Consider the following 13,640-nt stretch of genomic DNA (forward strand, 5'->3'; position numbering starts at 1 on the left):
GTTTCCCACAGTCTGTGAACTGGAGGTGGGGTACAAGAACCCGACTGTCTTCATTGTCCGGGATAGGTCGCTGTGGCCAGAATTATGGTCTGTGTGGAAAGGGGGCTTTAAATTAACTGACTGTACTGTGTCTACAGTTTTTGTACAGATAAATATTCTGGATTTAAAAACTATGTTTAGGTCGGGACTTTGCAGGCAGTCCATTTGTTAAAACTTCACCTTCCAAAGCAGGGGGTGTGGGTCAGAACCCTGGTCAGAGAGCTAAGAACCCACATGCCTTGTGACCAAAAAACCAAAACATAAAACAGAAGCGATATTGTAAATGATTCCTGGATCAAAGGATGTTTACCAAATGTTCACTTCAGTTCAGTTTTTCAGTTGTGTCTGACTCTTTGTGACCCCATGGACTGTAGCAACCAGGCCTCCCTGTCCATCACCAACTCCCTGAACTTGTTCAAACTCATGTTCATCAAGTCAGTGATGCCATCCAACCATCTCATCCTCTGTCATCCCTTCCTCCTGCCTTCGATCTTTCCCAGCATCAGGGTCTTTCCCAAGGAGTCAGTTCTTTGCATCAGGTGGCCAAAGTATTGGAGTTTCAGCTTCAGCATCAGTCCTCCCAATGAGTATTCAAGACTGATTTCCTTTAGGATTGACTGGTTTGATCTCCTTGCAGTCCAAGGGACTCAGGAGTCTTCTCCAACACCACAGTTCAAAAGCATAAATTCTTCGGACTCAACTTCCTTTATGGTCCGACTCTCACATCCATATACAACTACTGGAAAAACCACAGCTTTGACTAGATGGACCTTTGTTGGCAAAGTAATGTCTCTGCTTTTTAATATGCTGTCTAGGTTGGTCATCGCTTTTCTTCCAAGGGACAGTTCAGTTCAGTTGCTCAGTCGTGTCTGAATCTTTGCGACCCCATGAACCACAGCATGCCAGACTTCCCTGTCCATCACCAATTCCCGGAGTCCACCCAAACCCATGTCCATCGAGTCCGTGATGCCATCTAACCATCTCATCCTCTGTTGTCCCCTTCTCCTCCTGCCTTCAATCTTTCCCAGCATCAGGGTCTTTTCAAATGAGTCAGCTCTTCCCATCAGGTGGCCAAAGTACTGGAGTTTCAGCTTCAACATCAGTCCTTCCAATGAACACCCAGGACTGATCTCCTTTAGGATGGACTGGTTGGATCTCCTTGCAGTCCAAGGGGCTCTCAAGAGTCTTTTCCAACACCACAGTTCAAAAGCATCAATTCTTCAGCACTCAGCTTTGTTTATAGTGCAACTCTCACTTCTATACGTGACTACTGGAAAAACCATAGCCTTGACTAGACGGACCTTTGTTGACAAAGTAATGTCTCTGCTTTTTAATATGCTGTTTAGGTTGGTCATAACTTTCCTTCCAAGGAGTAAGCGTCTTTTAATTTCATGGCTGCAATCACCATCTGCAGTTATTTTGGAGCCCCAAAAAATAAAGTCAGCCACTGGTTTCCATTGTTTCCCCATCTATTTGCCATGAAGTGATGGGACCAATTGCCATGATTTTAGTTTTTTGAATGTTGAGTTTTAAGCCAACTTTTTCATTCTCCTCTTTCACTTTCATCAAGAGGCTTTTTAGTTCTTCGCTTTCTGCCATAAGGGTGGTATCATCTGCATATCTGAGGTTATTGATATTTCTCCTGGCAATCTTGATTCCAGCTTGTGCTTCATCCAGCCCAGCATTCACATGATGTACTTTGTATATAAGTTAAGTAAGCTGGGTGACAATATACAGCCTTGACACACTCCTTTCCCTATTTGGAACTAGTCTGTTGTTCCATGTCCAGTTCTAACTGTTGCTTCCTGACCTGCATACAGATTTCTAAGGAGGCAGATAAGATCTGGTATTCCCATCTTTTAAAGAATTTTCCACAGATTGTTGTGATCCACACAGTCAAAGGCTTTAGTGTAAGTCAATGAAGAAGAAATAGATGTTTTTCTGGAACTCTCTTGCTTTTTCTATGACCCAGCGGATGTTGGCAATTTGATCTCTGGCTCCTCTGCCTTTTCTAAATCCAGCTTGAACATCTCAGTTCACGTACCGCTGAAGCCTAGGTTGGAGAATTTTGAGCACTACTTTGCTAGCATGTGAGATGAGTGTAATTGTGCGGTAGTTTGAACATTCTTTGGCATTGCTTTTCTTTGATATTGGAATGAAAACAGACCTTTTCCAGTCCTGTGGCCACTGATGAGTTTTCCAAATTTGCTGGCCTATTGAGTGCAGCCCTTTCACAGCCTCATCTTTTAGGATTTGAAATAGCTCAACTGGAATTGCATCACCTCCACTAGCTTTGTTCATAGCGATGCTTCCTTCCTAAGGCCTACTTGACTTCGCATTCCAGGATGTCTGACTCCAGGTGAGTGATCACGCCATCTTGGTTATCTGGGTCATTAAGACCTTTTCTGTATAGTTCTTTTGTGTATTCTTGCCACCTCTTCTTAATATCTTCTGCTTTTGTTAGGTCCATACCATTTCTGTCCTTTATTGAGCCCATCTTTGCATGAAATGTCCCCTTGGTATCTGTAATTTTTTTGAAGAGATCTCTAGTCTTTCCCATTCTATTGTTTTCCTCTATTTCTTTGTACTGATCACTGAGAAAGGCTTTCTTATCTCTCCTTGCTATTCTCTGGAACTCTGCATTCAAATGGATATATCTTTCCTTTTCTCCTTTGCCTTTCACTTCTCTTCTTTTCTCAGCTATTTGTAAGGTCTCCTCGGACAACCATTCTGCCTTTTTGCATTTCTTTTTCTTGGGGATGGTCTTGCTCCCTGTCTCCTGTACAGTGTTTTGAACTGCATCCATTGTTCTTCAGGCACTCTTATCTATCCAATCTAATCCTTTGAATCTATTTGTCACTTCCACTGTATAATCGTAAGGGATTTGATTTAGGTCATACCTGAATGATCTAGTGCTTTTCCCTACTTTCTTCAGTTTAAGTCTGTGTTGTGATAAGGAGTTCATGATCTGAGCCACAATCAGCTCCTGGTCTTGTTTTTGCTGACTGTATAGAGCTTCTCCATTTTTGGCTGCAAAGAATATAATCAACCTGATTTCAGTATTGACCATCTGGTGATATCCATGTATAGAGTTGTCTCTTGTGTTGCTGGAAGAGGGTGTTTGCTATGACCAGTGAGTTCTCTTGGCAAAACTCTGTTAGCCTTTGCTCTGCTTCATTTTGTGCTCCAAGGCCAAACTTGCCTGTTACTCCAGGTATCTCTTGACTTCCTACTTTTGCATTCCAGTCCCCTATGATGAAAAGGAGATCATTTTTTGGTGTTAGTTCTTAGAAGGTCTTGTGTGTCTTCATAGAACTGTTCAATTTCAGCTTCTTCATTCAAGTCTGTGCCCCAGCCATTAATGCCGAAGAAGCTGAAGTTGAATGGTTCTGCAGATATCTGCAGAATATCTCAAAGATATTTTTGTGTGTATCCCTTGATGGGAAACACGACCTTGCCCAAAGGCTGCTCTTGGCTGTTTCTCCTTGGTTTCCCATTCCCTCCCTTCCCTAATTAACAACTGCTTGAACCTGCCCATTTGAACTCAGGGAAGGCTGAGGAGGCTGAATGAAGGCTGTTTCCTATAATCAAAGAAATAGGGGACACAGCAAGACTTTGTGCCTACGAGCTCCGCAGGGCCCTGTGGAATCATGGTGAACTTTTTCTGTATGTAGTTTAAATAATGTGTGTTTTAGGAGTGAGATTAAAAGACTGAATGTGGTTTTTCTTCTCCCTAGGATATATGCATTTAAAAACTTTTTTCTCCAAAATTGCCTCCTGCTTTCCCAACCTTCCTCTGTCCTGAATCTACTTTCTCCTGGGTCCTTTCTCCCAACTAGGAGGATGGGGAGCAGGGTGGAGAGAATGTGGGCTCTGGAAGCAAGCGGCTCTGGGCCAGTACCCCCATCCCCCAAGCTGTGTGAGCTCCAGGAAATCACTCCACCTCTCTGAGTCTTGGTTCCTAATCTGTAAGAAGGGCTTAGATCCTGGTTCTCAACACACCAGGATGTGTGACCTTGAGTAAGTAATTCACCTCCTGGGGCCTGTTTCTCATCTGTACAAGGTGGCTGGTGGTGGACCGTATCTCCACGTTTTACTCCTAGCCATGGTCAACCCAGTCCACTACCTGCTCTGACCTCAGAGACAGACCCCTCCTCTCACCTCTCTGCAGAACCTCTCAGCAGACAGATGCCTCCTGACCCCAGTTGTCCTCTGACAACTCCTCCATCCTCCGCATTTGCACAGGGGACAGCTGGGAAGCTGAACCGCAAGTATCCAAAAGGAGGACCACCTGAAGGGTGTGTGGTGGGGGAGATGAGGCCTCACCTCCAGAGCCCCAGGAACAGGAGGGTCTGGCTAGGGCCTGGGCTCCTTCCCACTGCCAGCTGGGGGTCCCTCCATTCTTTCCTCAGTGATGGTGTATGCTGAGGATTGGGGTTTGGGGATCCCCTGTTTGGTTCTTGGATCTTGGAGCAGACACCAATTCCCTGCTGCAGGAAATCCCCCTACAGCTCAGATGGCAGCCTGGCTACCTGGCTGCCTCCATACCTGTCTCTCCCTTAGAATTCTCCCTTATCTCCCTCTCAGGGCAAGCCCCAGGGAGAGATACAAATTGGATTGTTAAGCATCTCTCATCTCCCCTGTTTCTCAGTAGCCCCTTATTTCACCCTCTGGAGGAACCCCGTGACTCCTCACCCTTCCCCCTTCCACCCTTAGCTGGTTGGGACATTCTCACAGGTGTGAATGGTGGTCTTAAACCCAAGGATGAAACTCTAATAGTAGCGTTGCAGCCATCCCCTCCTGAATTGGGGACAGTATATGCAGGATGGCAGATCTTCCCCAATGGCCCTGGAATCACTCCAAGTAGGAACAGACACAACTCATAAGGGAGGTAATGTCTCATGCTGGCTGCCAGCTGTTTTTGCTTCCTCTTCCAGCTTGCCAGGGTGTGCATGGCTTTCTGAGTGCAAGCGTCAGCTCTAGCACCTAAACCCTCTTGGGTTTGATGGGACTGGAGTTTTCTCCTGGCACCAGATGCAGGCAGGAAATACTGACATATCCTGAGAAACTGTGGTTGGTGCCCAGAACTACACTCTGTTAATCCCCACCTACCATCTGGGAGCAGAAATTGGAAGTCTGCTCCAGCCTCCTGCCTGTTTTCTGAAAGAGGGTCAGCTCCGGCAGGAAGCCACACCCGCAAGGTGTCACATTCAACTCCTCAGCTCACATCCTGGCATCCTCAGTCTCCCCCCTCCTAAAGGCTCACACTGACTTAATTATTTCTGCCACCAGGTGAGCCTCCCTCTCCACCCCTGGCCTCACCTGGCAGTAGCCTTCTGCCAAAACAAAGGGCACTGCTTGCTGGCATCCTTCAAAATCCGCCTTCCCCACACAGATGCCTGGACATGGGTGCTGAGTGAGGCAGGAGCTCAGAAGTGGCCACGTTTGAAATATCTGTCCCATACCCAAGCATGCCCAGCCAGGTTGATCTTCCTGCCTCCCTTCCTCCCGCTCACAGTTGGATAGGTTTTCACACACACACACACACACACACACACACACACACACACACCTGTGAAACCAGCACTGCAATCAAGACTGGGAACAATCCCTCAAGCCCCATTTCCTCATGCCCTTTTGGGATCTCTCCCACCTTCCCTCATCCCCCCACCCTCAAGCAAACCTTGATGTCTTTCTGTCATTATATATCAATTTTCATTTTTAGATTTTTTTTTTGATAGATGTAGTCTTATAGTATGAATTCTTTTTTGTCTGCTTTTTTTCACTCAGCATGATTATTCTGAGATTCATCCGTGTCATTGCTTGGTATAAATAGTTCATTCCCATTTGCATTCCAATCAACTGTGTGAATATACCACAGTTCATTTATCCATTCACCCTTTAATGGGCGTATAGATTGTACCCAAATTGGGGCTGTTATGAATAAAGCTGCTATGTACATTTCCCAGGTTTCTCAGGTGGCGCTAGTGGTAAAGAACCTGCCTGCCAATACAGGAGAATGTAAGAGACATGGGTTCGATCCCTGGGTCAGGAAGATCCCCTGGAGGAAGTCATGGCAACCCACTCCAGTATTCTTGCCTAGAGAATCCCAGGGACAGAGGAGCCTGGCAGGCTATGGTCCACAGGGTTGCAAAGAGTTGGACATGACTGAAGCGACTTAGCATGCATGCATGTACATTTCATGCTTGAGTTTCTATATGGACAAAAGCTTTTATTTCTCTTGGGTAAATACACAGGAGTGGAATGACCAGATCATATGGTGTATGTTTGATATATAATGTATGTATGCAAATATATGTATAATATATACTATTTTAATATAAAATATAATGTATAAAATAGTAGTAAAACACACATAACATAAAATGTATCATCTTAACCAGTATAAATGTACAATTCAGTAGTGTTAAGCATACACTGTTGTACAACCAATCTCCTGAACTTTTCCATCTTGAAAAACTAAAAGTCTGTCCCCATTAACCAACTCCCCATTTCCCCCTTCCCCTAGGCCCTAACAATCACCATTCTATTTCTATGAGTTTGAATACTTTAGATACTTCATGTCAGTGGAATTGTAATAGTATTTGTCTTTTTGTGACTGGTTTATTTCATGTATAATGTCCTCAAGATTCAGGCATGTTGTAGCATGTGATAGGATTTCCTTTCTTAAGGATGGATAATATAGACCATGAATATAGACCAAATTTTCTTATCTATTCATTTATCAATGGACATTTGGGTTGCTTCCACCTCTTGGCTATTGTGAATAATACTGCAAGGAACATGGGTGTGCAGATATCTCTTCGAGATCCTGTTTTCAATTCTTTTAGATATGTATAGACTGAGACACATACCCAGAATGTATGTTCGACTTTTTAAGAAGTTGGCAAATTATCTTCCAAAGTGATTGTATCGTTTTACATTCCCAACTATGTATGAGAATTCCAGTTTCTCCACATTCTCACCAACACTTGGTATGGTCAATCTCTTTTATTTTTTGTGTTTTTAAAAAAATATTTATTTGGCTGCACTGGATCTTAGTTGCAGCATGTAGAATCTCTTAGTAGCGGCATTTGAACTCAGCTATGGTATGTGGGATCTAGCTCCCTGAGCACAGGTTCAACTTGGGCCCCCTGCATTGGGAGTGTGGAATCTGAGCCACTGGATTCCCAGGCACTGGAAGTTTCCTGGTCAGTTTTTTTTAATGTTAGTCATTCTGATAGGTGTGTTGTGGTATCTTATTGTGATTTTAATCGGCATTTCCTTAATGACTAATAATATTGAACATCTTTTCATTTGCTAATTAGTTGTTCAAGTATATTCTTTGGTGAAGTGTCTGTTCAACTCTTTTGCCCAATTTCCCCCTATACACTTTATTGGTTAAGCTTTGTTTTTTTGAATTGTTTTAGATTTATAGGAAAAATGTGAAAATAGTACAGAGAGTTTCCATATATCCCACATTTAGGTTTCCCTATTATTTGTGTCTCACACTTGTTAGATACTATAGCATAGTACATAAATCATTTGGTACGTACTATGGTGTATTGTTTATAATTAATGAACCAATATTGATAAACTGTTACCAGCTGAAGCCCCTTCTTTATTCAGACTTCCTTAGTTTTTACCTAATGCCCTTTTTCTGACCCAGTATCCCATCCAGGATCCCAAGTCACATCTAGCTGTGCCGTCTCCCCAGGCTCCTCTTGTCTGTCACAGTCGCTCAGACTCTCCTTGTCTTTAATGACCTGTGTACTTTGGCCATCTGATGCAAAGAACAGACTCATTTGAAAAGACCCTGATGCTGGGGAAAATTGAAGGCAAGAGGAGAAGGGGATGACGGTTGGATGGCATCACTGACTGAGTGGACATGGTTTGAGTAAGCTCCGGGAGCTGGTGATGGGCAGGGAGGCCTGGCGTGCTGCGGTTCATGGGGTCACAAAGAGTCGGACACGACTGAGCGACTGAACTGAACTGTGCTGTCCTTAGTCGCTCAGTCGTGTCTGACACTTTGCAACCCCACGGACTGTAGCCCGCCAGGCTCCTCTGTCCACGCGGATCCTCCACACAAGAATACTTGAGTGGGCTGCCATGCCTTCCTCCAGGGGATCTTCCCAATCCAGGGTTTGAAACCAGGTCTCCTGCACTGCAGGTGGATTCTTTCCCTGCTGAGCCACCAGAGAAGTCCAAGAATACTGGAGTGGGTAGCCTGTCTCTTCTCCAGGGGATCTTCCTGACCCAGAAATTGAATCGGGGTCTCCTGCATGGCAGGAAGATTCTCTACCAGCTGAGCTACCAGGGAAGCCCTTTTAATGAACTACTGGCCAGATATTTTGTAGGATGTCCCTCAGTTGGGGTTTGCTTGATGTTTTTTCTCATGATTAGACTGGGGTTGTGGATTTGGGGGAAGACAACTGATGCAAAATGCCTTTCTCATCACATTGTATCGAGGATACGTGCTGCCTACATGACATATCACTGATGACATTGGCCCTGGTCACCTGGCTGAGGTCACATTTCTCGTGTCTCCATTCTAAAGTTACTCTTTCTCCTTTTCATACCGTACTCTTTGGAAGGAAGTCACTATGCAAAGCCCACATGCAAGGAGTAGATTATTTTCCATTTCTTTCAGGGCCGAAGTATCCACTGAAATTATTGGGAATTCTGCATGAGAGATTTGTCTCTTTCTTCCCCATTGACTTACCTATTCAATCGTCTATTTATATCAGTATGGACTCTTGAGTACTTATCTTTTACTGTGAATTATTATTCAGTCCTACTTTATTTATTTTGTTAGTCAGTTTGTTCCAGTTTTGACCACTGGGAGCTCTTTCAATTGGCTCTTTGCCCATTTACAAAATGGAATTGGTTGTTTTCTTATTAAGAGCCTTTATATGTTCTCTATAAATGCCCTTTTTCAGAAATACTATTTGCAAATACTTTCTCCCAGTCCATGATTTCTCTACCCAACTCCTTAAGAGTGTCTTCTGAAAAGGAGAATTTTTTTATTTCAGTAGGGTCCATATTAATTTTTATCCTTTGTGGATCATGCTTTTGGTGTCTTTATCTAAGAAATCTTTGCCTCATTCAAGATTACAAAATATCTCTCTCCTTTGTTTTTTTCTAGGGAATTTTTAATATTTTAAAATACAAAGGTTTTATTATTAAAAACCAAATAACTGAGTCATGGTGAACTCAGTTCAATTATTTTAGGCAATTACAGTGTTCAAGGAGATTAACATTTACCAGTAAGAAAATAAGGTATAGGCAATTAATTTCTTAGAGACATTAGTGATTGGAAGGAGTCTGGGGAAAAGGAAATGTTCAGTCTGTAAAACAAAACAAACAAAAAAAAATGACCAAAATTAAATAGAGCTATTTTTTCAATTTTATTAAAAATTCAGTGCTTTAATAATTAGGTGAAAAAGGATATGTGCCCTCCAAAGAGTCACTCCACTTGTACCAAAAGACTTGGTTCTTTTTTTTCCTAGTAGAGCAATATTTCTTTTTATTTTTTAATTGGCGTATAATTAGAGATATAATTGACACAGAGCATTATATTAATGTCAGGTGTACAGGTGATGATTAAAAATTTGTGTATGCTGCAAAACGACCCTCACAAAAAGTCTAGTTACGAGGGAGGTGGGAGGGGGGATCGGGATGGGGAACACATGTAAATCCATGGCTGATTCATGTCAATGTATGGCAAAAACTGCTACAATATTGTAAAATAATTAACCTCCAACTAATAAAAATAAATGGGGGGAAAAATCTAGTTACTTCCATCACTACACAGAGTTATAAAAAAACTTTTTTTTTCCTTGTGATGGGAATTTTTAAGATCTACTCTCTTAGCAACTTTCAAATATTCGATAGAATATTGTTAATACTAACTCTAGTCACCAGATTGTACATTCCATCCTGTGACTTATTTATTTATTTTTAAAATTTATTTATTTATTTATTTTTTTGACTTATTTATTTTATAACTGGAGGTTTGTACCTTTTGACCCCTTCACCCATTTCACTCATTCCCCACCGTTCTTCCAGAGGCTTTTCATTCTTTTATTCTTTCTTTCATTCTTTCATTCTTTTAGGTTTTCATTTATGTCTGTGATCTATCTTTTAAGTTAATTTTTTATAAGGTACAAGATATAAATCTAAGTTCTTTATAAAAAATGGGTATCATATTATTAGATATCATATTATTATTTATATGATATCATGTTTAGATAGCATATCATTATTTAGATATCATATTATTCCAGCATTGTTTGTCAAAAAGACTTTGCTTTCTCCATTGAAATAACTTTGCATCTTGGACTAAAATCAGTTGTCTATGTATGTCATGGGTCTGTTTCTGGACCTTCTGTTTTGTACCATTGATAGATTTACCCGTCTTTACGTCAGTACCATACTGTCTTGATCACTACAGCTTTATAATAAGTCTTGAAACCACGTAGTCTTAGTTCTCCAGCTTTTGTTCTATTTTCAAAGTTGTTTTTGTTATTCTAGGTCCTTTGTATTTTCATATGAATTTTTTAAATGGCTTGTGAATTTCTACACTGAAAGCAATCACATTATATTTTTCTTGTCACCTTACTCTCTCATCCTCTGCAATTACCACCTCAAACCTTCTGCTCCTGACCTCCAGTCTTCTACTCTACTTGACTTCCTACTTCACAGACAAAACCAAAGGCATCAGAGGGGAGTTCTCTCGACGTTGTGCCACCGAATATATAGACTCACTTTTCCCTGACCCTTCTTAGCATATGTCTACAGCTCACTCACCCACCCGGGCTCAGACCCCATTCCTGTCTCAGAATTCTCCAATTTTTCATCATTCCCCCTCTCTCTGCAACCTCCATCTCTCCACTGGATCCTTACCAGCAATGTTTAAATCTACCCCAGCCTTCTATCAATACACAATCACTCAATATAAATTCAAGTAAGTAAAGAAAGGCTGTTGAAAAGCACTAATCCAGGAATTCCCTGGTGGCCCAGGGTTAGAATTCTGGGCTTTCTCCACCATGGCTGGGTTCAATCCTTGGCCAGGGAACTGAGATCCCTCTAGACACAAGGCAAAAGCAAAACAAAAACAATTACAAGCACTCATCCTGTTTATGAAAATAATTTGGGAAACCATTTTTTGCAAACACCATGCTGATGTCAGGGGTTAGAAATGCCACCTGTGACCCCATGCTGTTGTTTTTCCTAGATGCTGCTTATCTTAATTCTCCTTCCAAGAGAGTGATTTTCCCCCGGGTAGAAGTGTACTGCCAGATAGAACTCGCCCTTGGCAACGGGTGTCCTGAACGCTGTCAACCAAGCCTCCAAAGAGAGTTGGCCAGTCCAGAAGAATCCAGACAACTTCATACACAGTGGGCTCCCAAAGGGGATGAAAGGGGTGGCCACAGTCCACCTCTGTCCCCACCCATGCAGGCACCTGAATCCACAGGTGACTGGCCTGTGGTGTCACCTATTTCATCACCTGCATCGCCAGCAGCCTCATCACCATCGCGTTCTCCAGCTGACTTGCCACCTGCATCACTCCCAGCTGTGCACTTACTCCCCAGCTCAACACCTGGGCTGTCACCTGTATCACCATCACAGCAGATACAACCGACTGGATCTCCACCCCCTTCCCCACCGCCCCAGGCGTCTGCGTCACCCAGGTCATCCCTGGGGCCTTCCACTGTTTGGGCACCTCCAACGCTGCCTGGATATTCTTCTTCAGCATCACCTGCACAGCCACTTGCGGAGGCACTGGGCTCAGAACAGCCCCAAGGTATGGACCCTTCTGGCCTCTCTCAGCTGCCTCACATCCGGAGCCCACTAGCAAATATGTGATGATGTGGTAGCTAATAACCATTGTTTTGGAGGGGTGCGCTAGTGAAGTTAGTTAGCCCTTAGCTTTAATAGCTCTGCTGGTTACGAGGAGAGGCCACCATGAGAGGGCAGTGTACTTGGCTTTTTGTTTTTTCCTTTAGTCTGTGCATACATCACTTCATTCGTGTCCGACTCTTTGTGACCCTATGGACCATAACCTGCCAGGCTCCTCCGTCCATGGGATTCTCCAGGCAAGAATATTGGAATGGGTTGCCATTCCCTCCTCTAGGGGATCTTCCCGACCCAGGGATGAAACCTGTGTCTCTTATATCTCCTGCATTGGCAGGCAGGTTCTTTACCACTAGTTCCTGTCTAGTGATTCTCAAAGTGTGGTCCCCAACCAGCAGCAATAGCACCACCTGAGAACTTGTTAGAAATGAAAATTCTCAGGTCCTACCACATACCTACTAAATCAACAATTCTAGGGGTGGGATCCAGCTGTCTGCATTTTTTACCGGCCCTCCCAGTTCTTTCGCCCTCCCACGTTTGAGAATTGCTCCTCTCGTAGATTTTTATTGTAACCAGTGCCAGTCTCTGAATTATTGTTACTTGTGCACAATGAAATGAGTGCAGAAAGTGAGATCAAGCATTTCGAAATGTTTATAGCAATAAGATAGAGCCGTGATGTTTAAGAGTTTCGTCATTTTCCCACTAGTTCATCTGTAATGTATTTTACCAAAGTACTAGTCCATTATGGATTGTAAGTATGATTTTTAGAAATTGGTTCTTCAGTACAGGTAGTCTGAGAAGCACCTCTCTGGGGGCTTCAAAGATGAACTGTTCTCAATTCCTCACTCTCAGGAAATCTCCCTTCCGACAGAGGGAAGGGCATGGATACTAACTTCAAAAATACAAGAAGAAATTCTTAAGTACTGTGTAAGCAACAAAAACAGTGTTGAGAGTACTTACAGAGAAAAAGATCACCTCTCTCTGGGGGGAAATAAGGAAGGCTTCTCGGAGGTGAGGGGTCATTTGAAACGGGCAGGATATTGACAACTGTGGTTTGTGGGATCTGACCGAGTAGAAAGAATGTTTCAGATTTTGTTTATTCCAGAGGTCTGGGTGCAGAGAAGGAGGGCAAAAGACACATTCAGCATGAAGAGGACACCTGTTTGGCTCTGTAGGTGGTCTGGGTGGGGACCAAGGGAGAGAGGTCCAAGGGGTGGAATCAGGCCAGGCTGTAGGGTCTTCATGGTCCATCGGTCGGACTTTCATAGTTATTATGATAAACAGCAGCACAGGTTAGCCAGGCTTCCTTCTCTGTGATTCTGCCCCAGGTCACGTGTGACCCCCTCCTTTTTCTGGAGTAAGTTCACTTTGTCTTTTTTTTTTTTTTCTTTCTCTCTTTGGGAATAGGTTCATTTGCCTTTTATTTTGTTTTTGTTTTCTTGTCTTCCTTTCTTTCCTTTTTTTTTTTTTTTTGGAATAGGTTCATTTTGATGCTTTTAATCTTGACCAGAAAGTTGTTCAAAGTGTTTCACTTGCTCTCTTGTTCCCAGTTAAATGAAAGGCATTTATTTTATGTTATCACATCAGTGCTTAAAGCCAGCCATCTTCAGGGGCCTGAACAATCGTGGGTCCGGAGTTGGCATTCTTCACTTGTATCGGGGGTTGGCAGAGGGTACAGATAGCCCGATGGTTTTCCACTACAGACAATATTATCCCCAGGAGACATTTGGCAGTCCCTGGAGACA

The 13,640-nt window shown here is 43.0% G+C and overlaps 1 protein-coding gene across 1 annotated transcript in view; it reads left to right on the forward strand.

The window, feature by feature from the left end:
- PNPLA1 (patatin like phospholipase domain containing 1) overlaps nt 1-13,640 on the forward strand; it is a 51,036-nt gene that overhangs the window by 30,910 nt on the left and 6,486 nt on the right. Inside the window, exon 6 of the mRNA XM_065913295.1 lies at nt 11,276-11,845. Coding sequence (XP_065769367.1) covers nt 11,276-11,845 — 570 coding nt within the window. The remainder of the gene's footprint in view (nt 1-11,275; nt 11,846-13,640) is intronic.

The sequence above is a fragment of the Muntiacus reevesi genome, chromosome 20 (assembly GCF_963930625.1).
Source record: "Muntiacus reevesi chromosome 20, mMunRee1.1, whole genome shotgun sequence".
Lineage (NCBI taxonomy): Eukaryota > Metazoa > Chordata > Mammalia > Artiodactyla > Cervidae > Muntiacus > Muntiacus reevesi.